Here is a 15,019-nt window from a genome sequence, read left to right on the forward strand (position 1 = left end):
TTTTCTTCCAATAATTATTTTTATTGAGACCCTTTTACATTGAAAATTGAATTGTCAATTGCTGAACTTTATTCGTCATTAAAAACAATTGCCATTTTACATTCAATACTTTGAGCAACCAAGATAATACATTTTCAAAAACGTGCAATTCACCCTCAAAATGTCTCCAGGAAATGCTCATTACTCGTCTCCTGCTATTAGCTGAAAATGGCACAACTTGAAAATGATAAAATCATCAGTCATCACTAAAATCTAGAGTTCAACCTTCTAAGAAGCTTCCTTGAATAAAATAAACTGGTGCAGTAACTGACATTTAAATTAAGGCTTCTTTGTAAATTATATTGAATAGATTCAATATGTCAGCCCTGCATTGCACACTCATCTACAGTATATACAACATTAGGTTTGTGGAGCTCCTGTGATACTAAAGAGTACATGCTTGGAAACCCTCAATTCAAAATCAGGTGTTCGAGGGTTATATACACGTTTGGCCTTCCATGACCCTTCTCCATTATACGTGACATTTACAGGTATAAGCAAAAAAAAAAAAAAAAAATAGCATAGAGATTTACACGCATTATCAAGAAACTCAGCTAGTACAATGTCGGGAGATGAAGAATGTGAAGTAAATAAATGTAAATATACATAATGGCACAAATCCATATGCCTTTGAAGATTTAAAGCAAATTTGACCCTAAAAGTGCTTTTAACGTGCTTTGTTGGGCCAAAATGCTAAACGTCTTTAAGCAGGAGACAGAAAATGTGTTCACTCATATCTATCAAATGTTCAGAATGTGATTTAAAAATCAGAAACTCTTTTAACAATTTAAAGAGCATTATGTTCTGAAAATGTACAACTTCTTTCTATATGTACCTGTGCAATGTCCTATGACAAACTAGGGTATATAAATGAAATTAAGTCTGTATTTAACTACATTAAGTGGTCAACTAAAACTCATCAAAAAAATCTTTACCAAGATATCCCCTATATAAAAAAGCGTGAAAATTCAGTCCGAGTTTTTTTCTCTCCTATACTTCTTCTTGACATTTAATTTGTACACAACACAACTTCAGCCAATAAAAACAACTCCCTACCTGTCTTTATAAATAACATTTGCTTCCTCAAAAGAGGTAAACTATTGTTGTTCCTGATCTTCTCTGCTTTAAAAACACAATCTCTCCAGATGATTACAATGTTAATTACTTTATGTTCTCCTAACTGAAAGTCCACTGATTCCCACTGATGAGAGTGAGAGCCTGATCACTGTGTCTGGTAGCCAGCCATGTTGAAGTTTCCCTGGTTGGGCATCACAGGACCGGGCTGGGACGGCGCCGGGGATCCAAACCCTCCCACCCAGGCTGGGGACTGGGACTGTCTGCAACACACAACAAGGGTCACAGCACGATGCAAAAGGCTGGTAGGTGAAAGCTTTGGGCTGTGAAGCACCGAGTGCGTTAGTCACCTTGAAATGTTCTGTGCTGCTGCAGCCAGAATGGAATCCCTGTGAACAAGATGTCATAGTTTAGTGTGGCTCCGGAGTCAAACCATTTCCCCAGGCTTGCTATGACACTGGAAAACCTATGCTAGCAAATGTCAACAAGAAACAAAGTCAGGACTGTCCTTAAAATGCCTCTAAACTGCTGTTTTTCAGGAGAGAATTGTTGACAGAAAAGTAGGAGTAAAAGTCACATGAACTTTATAACTTCCACGCTGTTAAAATTTAAACTGCATACTGAAAATATAGCTGCGAGCAGAAATGAATGGGGATCAGAGGATGACACAAAAGACAAGAGCAGTCCGAGAATAAAGCAAGGCCACTGCGGAGTTGATTTACAGTGGTTTAAAAATGGACATGTAAAATCAGATGGCTGAGTTAATGAAAAATCAACAATCTTTTGACCAATTCCCTTAGCATTTCTCAAAATAAGTTAAGATGTACAGTGTAGTGTTGCAAGGTATACCAGTTCCAAGGTAATATTACAGTATCAAAACATCATGATACCAACGTTTTAGAATACTGTAGTACCGTTTCATATGATACTACTAACTATTTCCAGACCTACTGACCCAAAGAGCCTGCCGGTCCCCGTTATAAAATGTTTATACATCCAGTTGAATTTAAGCAACAGCCACTAGTCTCACAACTGATTCTCTCCATGCGCGTCCATTCCTTTGTCAGTTTTTATAAATATAGTTGAGCCGTAATTGCGAGCAGGGATGCAGACCCCGTTTTTAGATTTGTACATTTGTTACATTGGAGCTGTGCGCAAAGCGAGCAATGTTGATACATTGAATCATTTCATCGCTTGTTATAACCATGAGCACAGACCAGTCTGAGTAGCCTCTGAGTTCAGAGGGACAATAGAGCACCGCTCCGCGACAGCCTTCTTTTACTCCTCTTAAAAGCCCAATTCTTTGAGAAGTAAACATTGACTATTTTACACCTGGGGTTGCTGTACATAACTTTAACCCATTGTATAAGAGACTCAAAATTAAAGCAATCCAGGCATTAATTCATTCACACACACACACATACACACATACACACATACACACATACACACATACACACACACATATACACACAGAGGGGCAAAAAAAGTACACTGCTCAAAACAATAAAGGGAACACTAAAATAACACATCCTAGATCTGAATAAATGAAATTTATTTTTTAGTGATATTTAGTGATGTTTTGGGGCTGTTGCTGGGCAACACGGACTTTCAAATATTTTCTATGGGGTTGAGATCTGGAGACTGGCTAGGCCACTCCAGGACCTTGAAATGCTTCTTACGAAGCTACTCCTTCGTTGCCCGGGCGGTGTGTTTGGGATCATTGTCATGCTGAAAGATCCAGCCACATTTCATCTTCAATGCCCTTGCTGATGGTAGGCTTTGTTACTTTGGTCCCAGCTCTCTGCAGGTCATTCACTAGGTCCCCCCGTGTGGTTCTGGGATTTTTGCTCACTGTTCTTGTGATCATTTTGACCCCACGGGGTGAGATCTTGCGTGGAGCCCCAGATCGAGGGAGATTATCAGTGGTCTTGTATGTCTTCCATTTCCTAATAATTGCTCCCACAGTTGATTTCTTCAAACCAAACTGCTTACCTATTGCAGATTCAGTCTTCCCAGCCTGGTGCAGGTCTACAATTTTGTTTCTGGTGTCCTTTGACAGCTCTTTGGTCTTGGCCATAGTGGAGTTTGGAGTGTGACTGTGAGGTTGTGGACAGGTGTCTTTCATACTGATAACAAGTTCAAACAGGTGCCATTAATACAGGTAACGAGCGGAGGATAGAGGAGCCTCTTAAAGAAGAAGTTACAGGTCTGTGAGAGCCAGAAATCCTGCTTGTTTGTAGGTGACCAAATACTTATTTTCCACCATAATTTGCAAATAAATTCATTAAAAATCTTACAATGTGATTTTCTGGATTTTCCCCCCCTCATTTTGTCTGTCATAGTTGAAGTGTACCTATGATAAAAAGATGAGGCCTGTAATTTAAGTGGGAGAACTTGCACAATTGGTGGCTGACTAAATACTTTCTTTGCCCCACTGTATGTATGTATGTATGTATGTATGTATGTATGTATGTATGTATGTATGTATGTATGTATGTATGTATGTATGTATGTATGTATGTATGTATAAATAAATCCTAGTCATACTTTATTAAACACCTTTTCAAAATAAGCTATGAAGACCGGGCCTGGTATCTTTGATTTTTAATTAATGTTCAATTGTTAAGTAATTGTCATATATTAAAAAAATAAATAAAAAAATAAAAAAAATAAAAAAAATAAAATCGGCAGTATATCGTCCATGTAAAACAAAATAGAAAATAAAAAAAACAGGTCTGATCAGGATGAACCATATCTGGTAAAACCCCTCTTCTGTGTGCTATGCATTTCACCAGGACGTTCACATCACTACATTGAAGTGTAAAAGGGCTCCAGCTTTTATTATTATTTTTAAAAAAATGGACTGGATCTTTATACTTAGCACCTGGGTCCAGTTAATTTGTAACGAGTTTCTGTAAATTATTTATTTTTGGTAGCATTTCTATGTGGAAGATTCAAGAAAAATGTAGTGCAATTTTCCCAATTTTCCACCCAATTCCAGTTATATTTAATAAATGACACTTTCTTGAATAAGTACCTCCAATTCATTTAGTTTTTCCTCCAACCCATTTTGTGCCTCTAGTAGTTTCCATTACCATCTACATGCACCATCATTTCCTCTATTTTCTTTATTAGTCCAGTATAATCTCTTTTGACCTGAACTGCTTTTGTTGTAATGACGAGTATTACATTGAACGGCCTCTAAAAGTCCATTTTAAAAAAGTGTCCCATACAATAAGGGCATGTGCTGTACCTATGTTGTGCAAAAAAATATTTAATTTTTGAACTATTTTCTCTGTGATTCCATTTTCAATACCCCAATCCACATGGAAATTGTATAAGAGATCTATGGATAGCAATTATATGGTGGTCCGATCGCAGTCGGTCTCCATGTACAGTACCAGTCAAAAGTTCGGACACCTCATTCAAGTTTCTTTATTTTTACTATTTAATCAATTGTAGAGTAATAGTGAAGACATCAAAACTATGAAACACCACATATGGAATCATGTAGTAACCAAAAAAGTGTGTTAAACAAATCAAAATAGATTTTATATTTGAGATTCTTCAAAACAGCCACCCTTTGCCTTGACAGCTTTGCACACTCTTGGAATTCTCTCAACCAGCTCTCAAACCATCTCAATTGGGTTGAGGTTGGGTGATTGTGGAGGCCAGCTCATCTGATGCAGCACCATCACTCTCCTTGGTTTAAAAGACAGTGGTTGGAATCAAAAATCTCAAATTTGGACTCCAGACCAAAGGACAGATTTCCACCAGTCTAAAGTCCATTGCTCGTGTTACTTGGGACAAGCAAGTCTCTTCTTATTGGTGTTCTTTAGTAATGGTTTCTTTGAAGCAATTCGACTATGAAGGCCTGATTCATGCAGTCTCCTCTGAACAGTTGATGTTGAGATGTGTCTATTACTTGAACACTGAAGCATTTATTTGGGCTGCAATCAAACGCTTCTGCTTATTTGAGCTGTTCTTGCCATAATATGGACATGGTATTTTACCAAATAGGGACATCTTCTGTATACCATGTCACAAAACTGATTGGCTCAAATGCATTCCAGGTGACTACCTCATGAGGCTGGTTGAGATAATGCCAAGAGTATGCAAAGCTGTCATCAAGGCAAAGGGTGGCTACTTTGAAGAATCTCAAATATAAAACATATTTTCATTTGTTTAACCCTTTTTTGGTTACTACATGATTCCATATGTGTTATGTCATTTTGTTTTGACGTCTTCACTATCATTCTACAATGTAGAAAATAGTACAAATCAAGAAAAACCCTTGAAAGAGTACATGTCCAAACTTTTGACTGGTACTGTATGTCTCACCATGTCAGGGTTTTCCAGCCTCCATATATCCACTAGTTCTAATGTATCCATAATCTCATTAAGCGCACGAGGGTGATACTTTGTAGTGCGATTTCCTTTATGATCCATTGAGGTACATATAAATCTCCCAATATAATTCATTACTTGTGAGCTCAATACAGTGCATTCGGAAGCTATTCAGACTCTAGCCCTTTTTACACATTGTTACATTACTGCCTGACTAAAATGTATCAATCTACACACAATATCCCATAATGAAACTGTTTATTATACATTTTTGCAAATGTATTGCAATAGAAAACAGAAATACCTTTACGTAAGTATACAGAGTGCCTTTGCTATGAGACTCGACATTGAGCTCAGGTGCATCCTGTTTCCATTGATCATCCTTGAGATGTTTCTACAACTTGATTGGTGTCCACCTGTGGTAAATTCAATTGATTGGACTTGATTTGGAAAGGCACACACCTGTCTATATAAAGGTCCCACAGTTGACAGTGTATGTCAGAGCAAAAACCAAGCAATGAGGTTGAAGGAATTGTCCGTAGAGCTCCGAGACAGGACTGTGTCGAGGCACAGATCTGGCGAAGGGTACCACAAAATGTCTGCAACGTTGAAAGTCCCATGAACACAGTGGCCTCCATCATTCTTAAAATGGAAGAAGTTTGGAACCACCAAGACTCTTCCTGGAGCTGGCAGCCCTGCCAAACAGAGCAAATCGGGAGGGAAGTGACCAAGAACCTGATGGTGACTGACAGAGCTCCTCTGTGGAGATGGGAGAACCTTCCAGAAGGACAACCATCTCTGCAGCACTCCATCAAATCAGTCCTTTATGGGAGAGTAGCCAGACAGAAGCCACTCCTCAGTAAAAAGCACATGACAGGTCACTTGGAGTTTACCAAAAGGCACCTAAAGGACTCTGACCATGACAAACAAACAAGATTCCCTGGTCTCTTGAAACCAAGATTGAACTCTTTGGCCTGAATGCCAAGCGTCCCATCTGGAAAAAACCTGGCACCATCCCTACGGTGAAGCATGGTGGTGGCAGCATCATGTTGCAGGGATGTTTTTCAGCGGAAGGGACTGGGAGACTAGTCAGGGACGAGGTAAAGATAAATGGAGCAAAGTACAGAGAGATCCTTGATGAAAACCTTCTCCAGAGCACTCAAGACCTCAGACTGGTGCAAAGGTTCACCTTTCAACAGGACAAAGACCTTAAGCACACAGCCAAGACAACGCAGGAGTGGCTTTGGGAAAAGTCTCTGAATGCCATTGAGTGGTCCAGCCAGAGCCCGGACTTGAACATCTCTGGAGAGACCTGAAAATACCTGTGCAGCGACACTCCCCATCCACCCTAACAGAGCTTGAGGGGATCTGCAGAGAAGAATGGAAGAATCTACTGATCTTTTTGGGTAACTGCCAAAGGTGCTTCAACAAAGTACTGAGTAAAGGGTCTGAATACATATAAAATCTAATATTTCCATCGTTTATTTCTAAGAAATTTGCAAAAATTTCAAATGTATGGGGTAGTGTGTGTAGCTTGAGGAAAAAAACATTTTAAATCAACTTTAAAATAACGCTATAACGTAACAAAATGTGTGAAAAGTCGAGGGCCTGAACTTTGCAAATGCACTGTATACATTTTTGAAAAAGTGGGGATCATTATTTGGCCTTTATAGATTACTTAGCGAGATCTGTTTTTGGTCCAATAGCATATTTCAAAGGATTCATCTTCCTTGAGGATCGGTTTGCACAATCTGATCAGAATTGTTGCTAATTAATATAAAATCACCCCTTCTGAGTTTCTTTGCCCATGAGGGCAAAAAATATTTTTGATCTTTTTCCCCACCAAACCTCATATTTGTAGACCGAGTTTCCTGTAAACAGTAGATATTATATTCCTTTTTTAGCCAGGTAAATACTTATCGTCTTTTCTTAATATCTGCTAAGCCATTACAATTAGAACTAGCTATACTTATTTCGCCACTTATCATAATGAGATACAAGTTTCAACTGTACATAACACAACCAAATGTTTGTAAACGTACCATCAGCTGTACCATAATATTTGCATTGTTAAGGTTACTGTAGCTGTAACTGTGTAAACCTCCAATTGTCCTAATATTCCACCCACTACCCACTGTGTGCCAAATTAGAAAAAAAGTAGACCATGTCAAGAAAAAAACATTTCAGACAATAACAATAGGTTGAGCAAATAGTGTGGGAAACACATTATGAATGTAACCAGCAATGTGAGCCTATTTTGAACAATCACAGTGCTATGGTGTAATTTCGCACCAGGAAGCCTACAGTATAGCCCGAAAACAATGGCGAACAGTCAGTCTACCATAACCAGAGATGGCAAGAACAGAATTCCATAACAAAAGAGGTGCTGCAAACTGAATGGGTTTAGAAACTTTGGAAAGACTACTCCTTTCAAGAGCATTACACAACGTCCAAAATGTTTTATACTTACTCTACACCAAATCCTTGCTGATTCCATGACTGTCCATAAGACACTCCATAAGAAGGCACTTGCCAACCATTTGCCATGTACTGTTGCCCATACTGCTGGGCCTGGGGGCTCCCATACATTTGGTTCCACTGTCCCCACTGACCCTGACCGTACTCCACCTGAAAGATAAAAGGAAAAAAATACAGAGGACACATTTTTTTCTGGATGAGTAAAGCAAATAAATGTGCAATGGGGAATGTAGCGATTTTATTTGAGCAATATCTCAATTCAAGATACCTGTGGTACGCTTTTGGCCATGTCGGGGGATTCTTTGCCCCAGTAGCACTTCACTATGTGGCATTCAATGGACGTTCCATTTACAGAGACAATTGCATGGGCAGCACTTTCATGGGAGGAAAACCTGTCAGAAGAACACAAATGTCAAGAGATTGGTCAATAAATATATTTCAGCAGTTTAATGAAAATGCAAAGTAAAAACTTAATTTTTTTTGTTGTTTGGTTTATATACAGGTAAATGTAAAAAAATAAAGAAAACCCTTGAGTAAATCAGGCTACGTTATGGTACATTTATCTTGCATGGTCACTCAACCCCTAGGAGGGAAAGGTAAACGCCAATAAATACACAGCCATTGTGAGTGATCACCTTCAACCTATGGGGAAGCGTTTATATTATGATGGGAGTGATCTCTTCCAGGATGACAATGCTCCCATCCACAAGGCATAGGTGGGGCACTGAATGGTTTGATGGAATTTCCTCATGGAATGATGGTATCTCATCTCTCCAATATAGTTCCAGACACTTGTAGAATCTATGCCAAGGTGCATTAAAGCTGTTCTGGCGGGTTGTGGTTGCCCAGCGCCTATTAAGACAATGTTTTTAATTTGTAAAGTTACCTGTAGTGTTCACTAAGAAAGTAATAAGTACAGTTCCAAGAACACAAATAACACACTTTACAATAACTTTCATGAACAAAATAAAAACGATTTAATTCAAGAGAATTCATAACTCCACTTAAAAATTATTGGTTTAAAAAAAAAAAAAAAAAAAAAAAAAAAAAGAGTCCACTGTTGATACAGTCCAATTTTTTTGCATGTCAGCAGTCAAGTAAAAAAAACAATATTGGACTTGGCAAGTGATACTTTGCTTCTTGAAAGTCCAAGACGTTGAAAACTTGACTGCTGGCATGCAAACATTTTGGGAATGTATCAACAGTGGACTAATGAAAAATAAAATACCTAAAAGCTAGTTTAATGGATTTTTCCTTTATTATCAGATCACATTTTATGTCACATGCGCCGAATACGACACCTTACCGTGAAATGCTTAAAATAAATAAATAATTAAAAGTAACAATAACGAGGCTATAGACAGGGGGGACCGGTACAGAGTCAATGTGCGGGGGTACAGGTTAGCTGAGGTAATTTGTACATGTAGGTAGGGGTAAAGTGACTATGCATAGATAATAAACAGTGAGTAGCAGCAGTGTAAAAACAAAAAGGGGGGCTATCAATGTAAATCCGGTTCGCCATTTGATTAATGGCCACCATGGCTTGGGGGTAGTGGCTGTTAACCAAGACTTGACGCTCCGGTACCGCTTGCCGTGCAGTAGCAGAAAGAACAGTCTAGGACTTGGGTGACAGGAGTATTTGACCATTTTTTGGGCCTTCCTCTGGCGTCGCCTAGTATATAGGTCCTGGAAAGCAGGAAGCTTGACCCCAGTGATGTACTGGGCCGTACGCACTACCCTCTGTAGCACCTTACGGTCGGATGCAGAGCAGTTGCCATACAAGGCGGTAATGCAATCGGTCGGGATGCTCTCGATGGTACAGCTGTAGAACTGTTTGAGGATCAGGGGACTCATGCCGTGCCTGGTTAAATAAACATAAAAAAAAAAAAGCCAAACCTTTCCAGTCTCCTGAGGGGGAAAAGGTGTTGTCGTGCCAGATTCACGACTGTCTTGGTGTATTTTGACCATGATAGATTGTTGGTGATGTGGACACCAAGGAACTTGAAACTCTCGACCAACTACACTACAGCCCTGTCGATGTGAATGGGGGTGTGTTCGGCCCGCCTTTTCTTCTAGTCCACGATCAGCTCCTTTATCTAGCTCATGTTTAGGGAATGGTTGTTGTCCTGACAACACACTGCCAGGTCTCCGAACTCCTCCTATAGGCTGTCTCATCGTTGTCAGTGATCAGGCCTACCACTGTTGTGTCGTCAGCAAACTTAATGGTGTTGGAGTTGTGCTTTGCCATGCAGTCGTGGGTGAACAGAGAGTACAGGAGGGAACTAAGCATACAACCCTGAGGGGCCCCCCATGTTGTGGATCAGCATGGCAGATGCGTTGCTGCCTACCCTTACCACCTGGGGACAGCCCATCAGGAAGTCCAGGATCCAGTTGCAGCGAGGTGTTCAGTCCCAGGGTCCTTAGCTTAGTGATGAGCCTTGTGGGCACTATGGTGTTGAACGCTGAGCTGTAGTCAATGAACAGCATTTTCACATAAGTGCTCCTTTTGTCCAGGTGGGAAAGGGCAGTGTGGAGTGCGATTGAGATTGAGTCATATGTGGATCTGTTGAAAGTATGCGAATTGGAGTGGATCTAGGGTTTCCGGGATGATGGTGTTGATGTGAGCCATGACCAGCTTGTCAAAGCACTTCATGGCTACCGACATGAGTGCTAGGGGCGGAAGTCCTTTAGGCTTTCTTGGGCACAGGGACTATGTTGGTCTGCTTGAAACATGTAGGTATTAGACTCGGTCAGGGAGAGGTTGAAAATGTCAGTGATGACACTTGATAGTTGGTCCACGCATGCTCCGAGTACACGTCCTGGTAATCTGTCTGGCCCTGCGCCTTGTGAATGTTGACCCGTTTAAAAGGTTTCTCACATCGGCTACGGAGAGCGTGATCACACAATCGTCTGGAACAGCTGGTGCTCCCATGCATGCTTCAGTGTTGCTTGCCTCGAAGCGAAAATAAAAGGCATTTGTAGTGCGTAATAGTTTGCAAGCCCTGCCACATCCGACAAGCGTCGGTGTAGTAGGATTAAATCTTAGTCCTGTATTGAAGCTGTTAATGTATTTATAAAATGGATTATCCATGAAATTTACAATAAAACATAACCAAACAAGGTTGTAATAAAATATAACTACTTCCACAACTAAATCTGATTGATTCTAGACATTATTGTGGGGGCTTTTGGTGTCGTATTGGAAGCTGTATCATTAAGTCATGTACCAGTACTGCCATCTTCAGGAAAAATTAGGCAATACATTGTACATTAACAAAATAGGGAATCTTCACTTAGAACAAAACATTACCTGATGAAAGAGTAACCTTTCTCTGGGAAAACTCGGATTTCCATTATTTGTCCAAAGGGTGAGAATGTCTGTCGCATGAGGTGCTCTGCAACGAAAAAGATTTCAATATAACATTCATCCTTTGTCAGCCAACCCAGTCTCAACTTTGTTTGCCAAAATGTATTTGTTAGCAACATCTAATGATTCTAAACCGTCTGTGTGTATCTTTTCAGGTTTAAATGAACTTGCCTGACAGTCCTGACTGGATTCCTCCACAATACACGGTGCAGTTCTGGGGACTGGATTGGTTCACTACATCTTCAAACCTCAGCTGCTTCGAGCCATCTGGTGTAAACATACAAAAAATATGAATATGAGCATTCCAGTGGTGTAGTCGTGATTTGAACATGGGGGGGGGGGGTGTAATGCCCTAAGAGCTGTTTGAAAAGACCACCAGAAATGTATGACTGTTTTGGCCTGCCTGGTGACATCACCAGGCGGTAAATTAGTTAATAGACCAGCAACAAAGAGTTCCAAATCTCCAGTGGCTCACGGGTCCACGCCCCCAAATCCACACTCACACATGCAGTCAGAGCCTTTTCGGGGGCCCTAAGCGAAACATTTTGGAAACAGACTCCCCTCGACAACGGAGAGACATTTTTTGTTTTAAGCTTAATTTCCTGCAATGGCATGTAGAGTAATCTTTGCAGTTTTTAATATGATATCCAATTGAGAGTGACTAACAAAAATCAGTGGGGGCCCCCCGGTCGGTAATTCGACCATGACTACTACAAGTTCAGATAGCCGGTGAGACATTTTTAGATTGGTAAATTAGTTTTGCCTGACTACCCAGACTCCTTGCTCCAGCCAAACGCTACGCCAAACTCAGACATTCGTTTCTTCACTGCAATGAGGACCTCCCGACCCCGAATACGAACACATTCGGGGGCCGTCTGATTGGTCCAGATACAGATGGGTTGGGTCAAAACCAGAACACACATGGGTAAAGCAGCAGTTAAGAGACAATCCAATCGCTGATTACTTTACTTACTTGGGCCAAGAAACACCACTCGTCACGACAAACAAGTTAATGATGTCAGTCTCAGACTAGGGTATCTAGCGAAACGACAGAGCAGTGGAAGAATTTAGTGTGAGTCATCAGGCTAAAAAAAAAATGCTGACATGGTGAGTGTGTCAGTGACTAATATAACAAGAGAACCCAGCTTCTAACGTGTCCTGCGCAACTTGTGAAGGTCGTAGAGGGAAATGTAAATGTACGTGTTCCTGAAAGTCGTGGCTTTCAGAGATGGGGTCATAATAGCTGATAGCCCCAACTGTTCAAAAGTTGGAGTCAAATTTGGAGGAAGAAAACAAAAACCGCTCTGTTGGAGACAATTGCATTTAGGGGATATTTTGGAGGTTGCTCACGTAACTGTGGTTCTATGAACTAAACGACACAGTCCGTGGAATGAAAATGGTTGGGGGAGACAAAATAGCTCTCTGGAATATGTCCCCCTCAGTTATACGCCAACTGGGCCAATAGAGCATTCAGCCTCATAACGCCCATTTCAACTCCAATAAACACATTAGTCATAGCTCACTCATACTTACTGTCTTGCACATTTTTGGGGGCGGGTGGCTTGCGAGTTGCCCAGTTGGTCCTGATCTGCCGTCCTCCTAACCACTGTCCCCCCATGTGCACGATGGCATTCTCTGCATCCTGTCGATTTAAACAAAAGACAAAGTTCCTTCTCCAGATTCTACATGCTTCTATACATATTCTATAAACTAAGTGCTATTGTGTAATTAATAACATGTTTTACATACTAGATGGATGGATTAGAATAGATATTCAACAGGAATAATGAACTATCAAACAAACTACAACTTGTACTTAAGTAAAAAAATTAGATCAACAGAGAACACGAGATGTGCATTTACTTTAATTATTTTTTAAAGTTTAAATTATCTAAAGATCAAATCTACTGAAAATAGAAAATAGTAAACAGAAATAACCTTCATCTTGTGTTCCTGCACTGGAGCCTTACCAGTTTGTTATAGAAGGACACAAATCCATACCCCTTAGATTTTCCTGTCGTCATGTCCTTCACAACACGAGCATCCCTGGAAGGACAAGACAATAGCATCCATAAAACAAAAACCACACACACACACACTGAACTGCAAATAGACTACATTCTCCCATAAACATCTTATTTACTTTGTTGTTTGTTTTTTAAATCCTCAAATGATTACAGGTAATATTGCATTTGAAAAAAATGTAAGTACAAAAGACATGCGACCTATGCTGATATTTTAATTGCGTCTTTCTTCAGATTAATTTTCAGTTAAGGGTTCTCTGTCAAATATTACACCAATTATAATCCTCAAACTCAAAAGAAACACTTCTTATGGATTACCAGGCATTCCGAATATTTGCTGATGGTGCTCATTCTACCATTAGAAATATCAAAAGACAAAAAAAGAAATTAAAACAGCATACATGGCCCGATAACAGATTTCTTTATTTTTCCTGGTCAATTCTTTACCACCAATGTGGAGTTTGGGGAGCTGCAAATGTTAAAATATTTACATTTTCAGAGTTTTAGGAAACGGAGCATAAAACTATCAACAATACTAAGCAATCCGGAATGTTCTAAAGTATATACGGTCAGGTCCAAAATTGACACCCGTGATAATGTATCAGATAATTACAATACTGAGCTATATTGTATACTCCAATTTGTTTAACAAGTTATACTTTTTCGACCAAAAAAAAGGTATTCGTGAAAGTTACAGACAACCCTGTTTTCAATGCATCACCTTGGCATCTTTTTTCTCAAATATTTTATGAGTTGGAGAACACATTGGGAGGGATCTTAGACCATTCCTACATACAGAATCCTTTATATGCATTATAGACTGCCCCCGTCAATTCAAACCACAGGTTTTCAAAATCGGTTTCAAGTCCGGAGACTGAGATTGCGATTGCAAAATGTTGATTTTGTGGCCAAATAACCATTTCTTTACGGATTCATTTTGATGTCTGCTTGGAGTTATTGTCTTGCTGGAAGATCCACTTACAGCCAAGTTTTAGCCTCCTGACAGAGGCAACCAGGTTGTTGGCTAAAATGTCCTGGTACTAGGTAAAGTTAATGATGCAGTTGATCTTAAGGGCCCCATGACCAGTGGAAACAAAATAGCCCCCAGAATATGAAAAGATCCACTACCATATTTTACAGTATGTACGGGGTTCTTTTCTGCTCATGCATTCTCATTTCGATGCCAAGCCCACCGCTGTTGTGTGTGGCCAAGGAGCTCCATTTTCATGTCATCCAACAAATGTAAACACCTTGAGTTTGCTAAATGGCATTGGCACAGATTGGAACCGGTGCTTTGATCAGATGACATGAAAATAGAGCTCTTTGGCCACGCTCACCAGTCTTGGGTTTCGCGACAATGAGAATGCATGAGCAGAAAATAAACCCCATACCTACGGTAAAATATGGTGGTGGATATTTGAATGATTTATTTTAGTCATTTTTGCTCATCTTTATCAAGGGTGTCAATATCAGTCCCCACTGTATATTGAATATTGGAGTTTGTTATTCTAAACTAGGTCATGTTAATACAAACAATTACAAATGGAAAGGAATAATAAAATGAGAAAAAAAAAGGCTACATCCGAGTTTCCAGTGTGTACAGTTCCTTGTGGTTAGCCTTCAAGCTCCTGTCCAATCCTATAAGCGTATTTGTCATCACAAACTACTTACCATTTCCTACATTTAT

At 39.9% G+C, this 15,019-nt stretch overlaps 1 protein-coding gene across 7 annotated transcripts in view; it reads right to left on the reverse strand.

Moving 5' to 3' along the window:
• Positions 1-15,019, reverse strand: part of tial1 (TIA1 cytotoxic granule-associated RNA binding protein-like 1) — a 25,590-nt gene continuing 10,571 nt past the window's right edge. For 4 of the 7 annotated variants that reach the window (XM_090236625.1, XM_090236634.1, XM_021607145.3 and 1 more), the window contains exons 6-13: positions 13,279-13,354; positions 12,842-12,950; positions 11,480-11,575; positions 11,252-11,336; positions 8,210-8,333; positions 7,934-8,091; positions 1,464-1,502; positions 1-1,376 (exon numbers count right to left, since the gene is read on the reverse strand). In XM_090236625.1, coding sequence (XP_090092751.1) covers positions 1,262-1,376; positions 1,464-1,502; positions 7,934-8,091; positions 8,210-8,333; positions 11,252-11,336; positions 11,480-11,575; positions 12,842-12,950; positions 13,279-13,354 — 802 coding nt within the window. In that variant the 3' untranslated portion in view covers positions 1-1,261. The remainder of the gene's footprint in view (positions 1,377-1,463; positions 1,503-7,933; positions 8,092-8,209; positions 8,334-11,251; positions 11,337-11,479; positions 11,576-12,841; positions 12,951-13,278; positions 13,355-15,019) is intronic. The other 3 variants (XM_090236632.1, XM_021607152.3, XM_021607168.3) reach the window with 1 other exon arrangement.

The sequence above is a fragment of the Oncorhynchus mykiss genome, chromosome 1 (genome assembly GCF_057628025.1).
Source record: "Oncorhynchus mykiss isolate SJ-2025 chromosome 1, ASM5762802v1, whole genome shotgun sequence".
Lineage (NCBI taxonomy): Eukaryota > Metazoa > Chordata > Actinopteri > Salmoniformes > Salmonidae > Oncorhynchus > Oncorhynchus mykiss.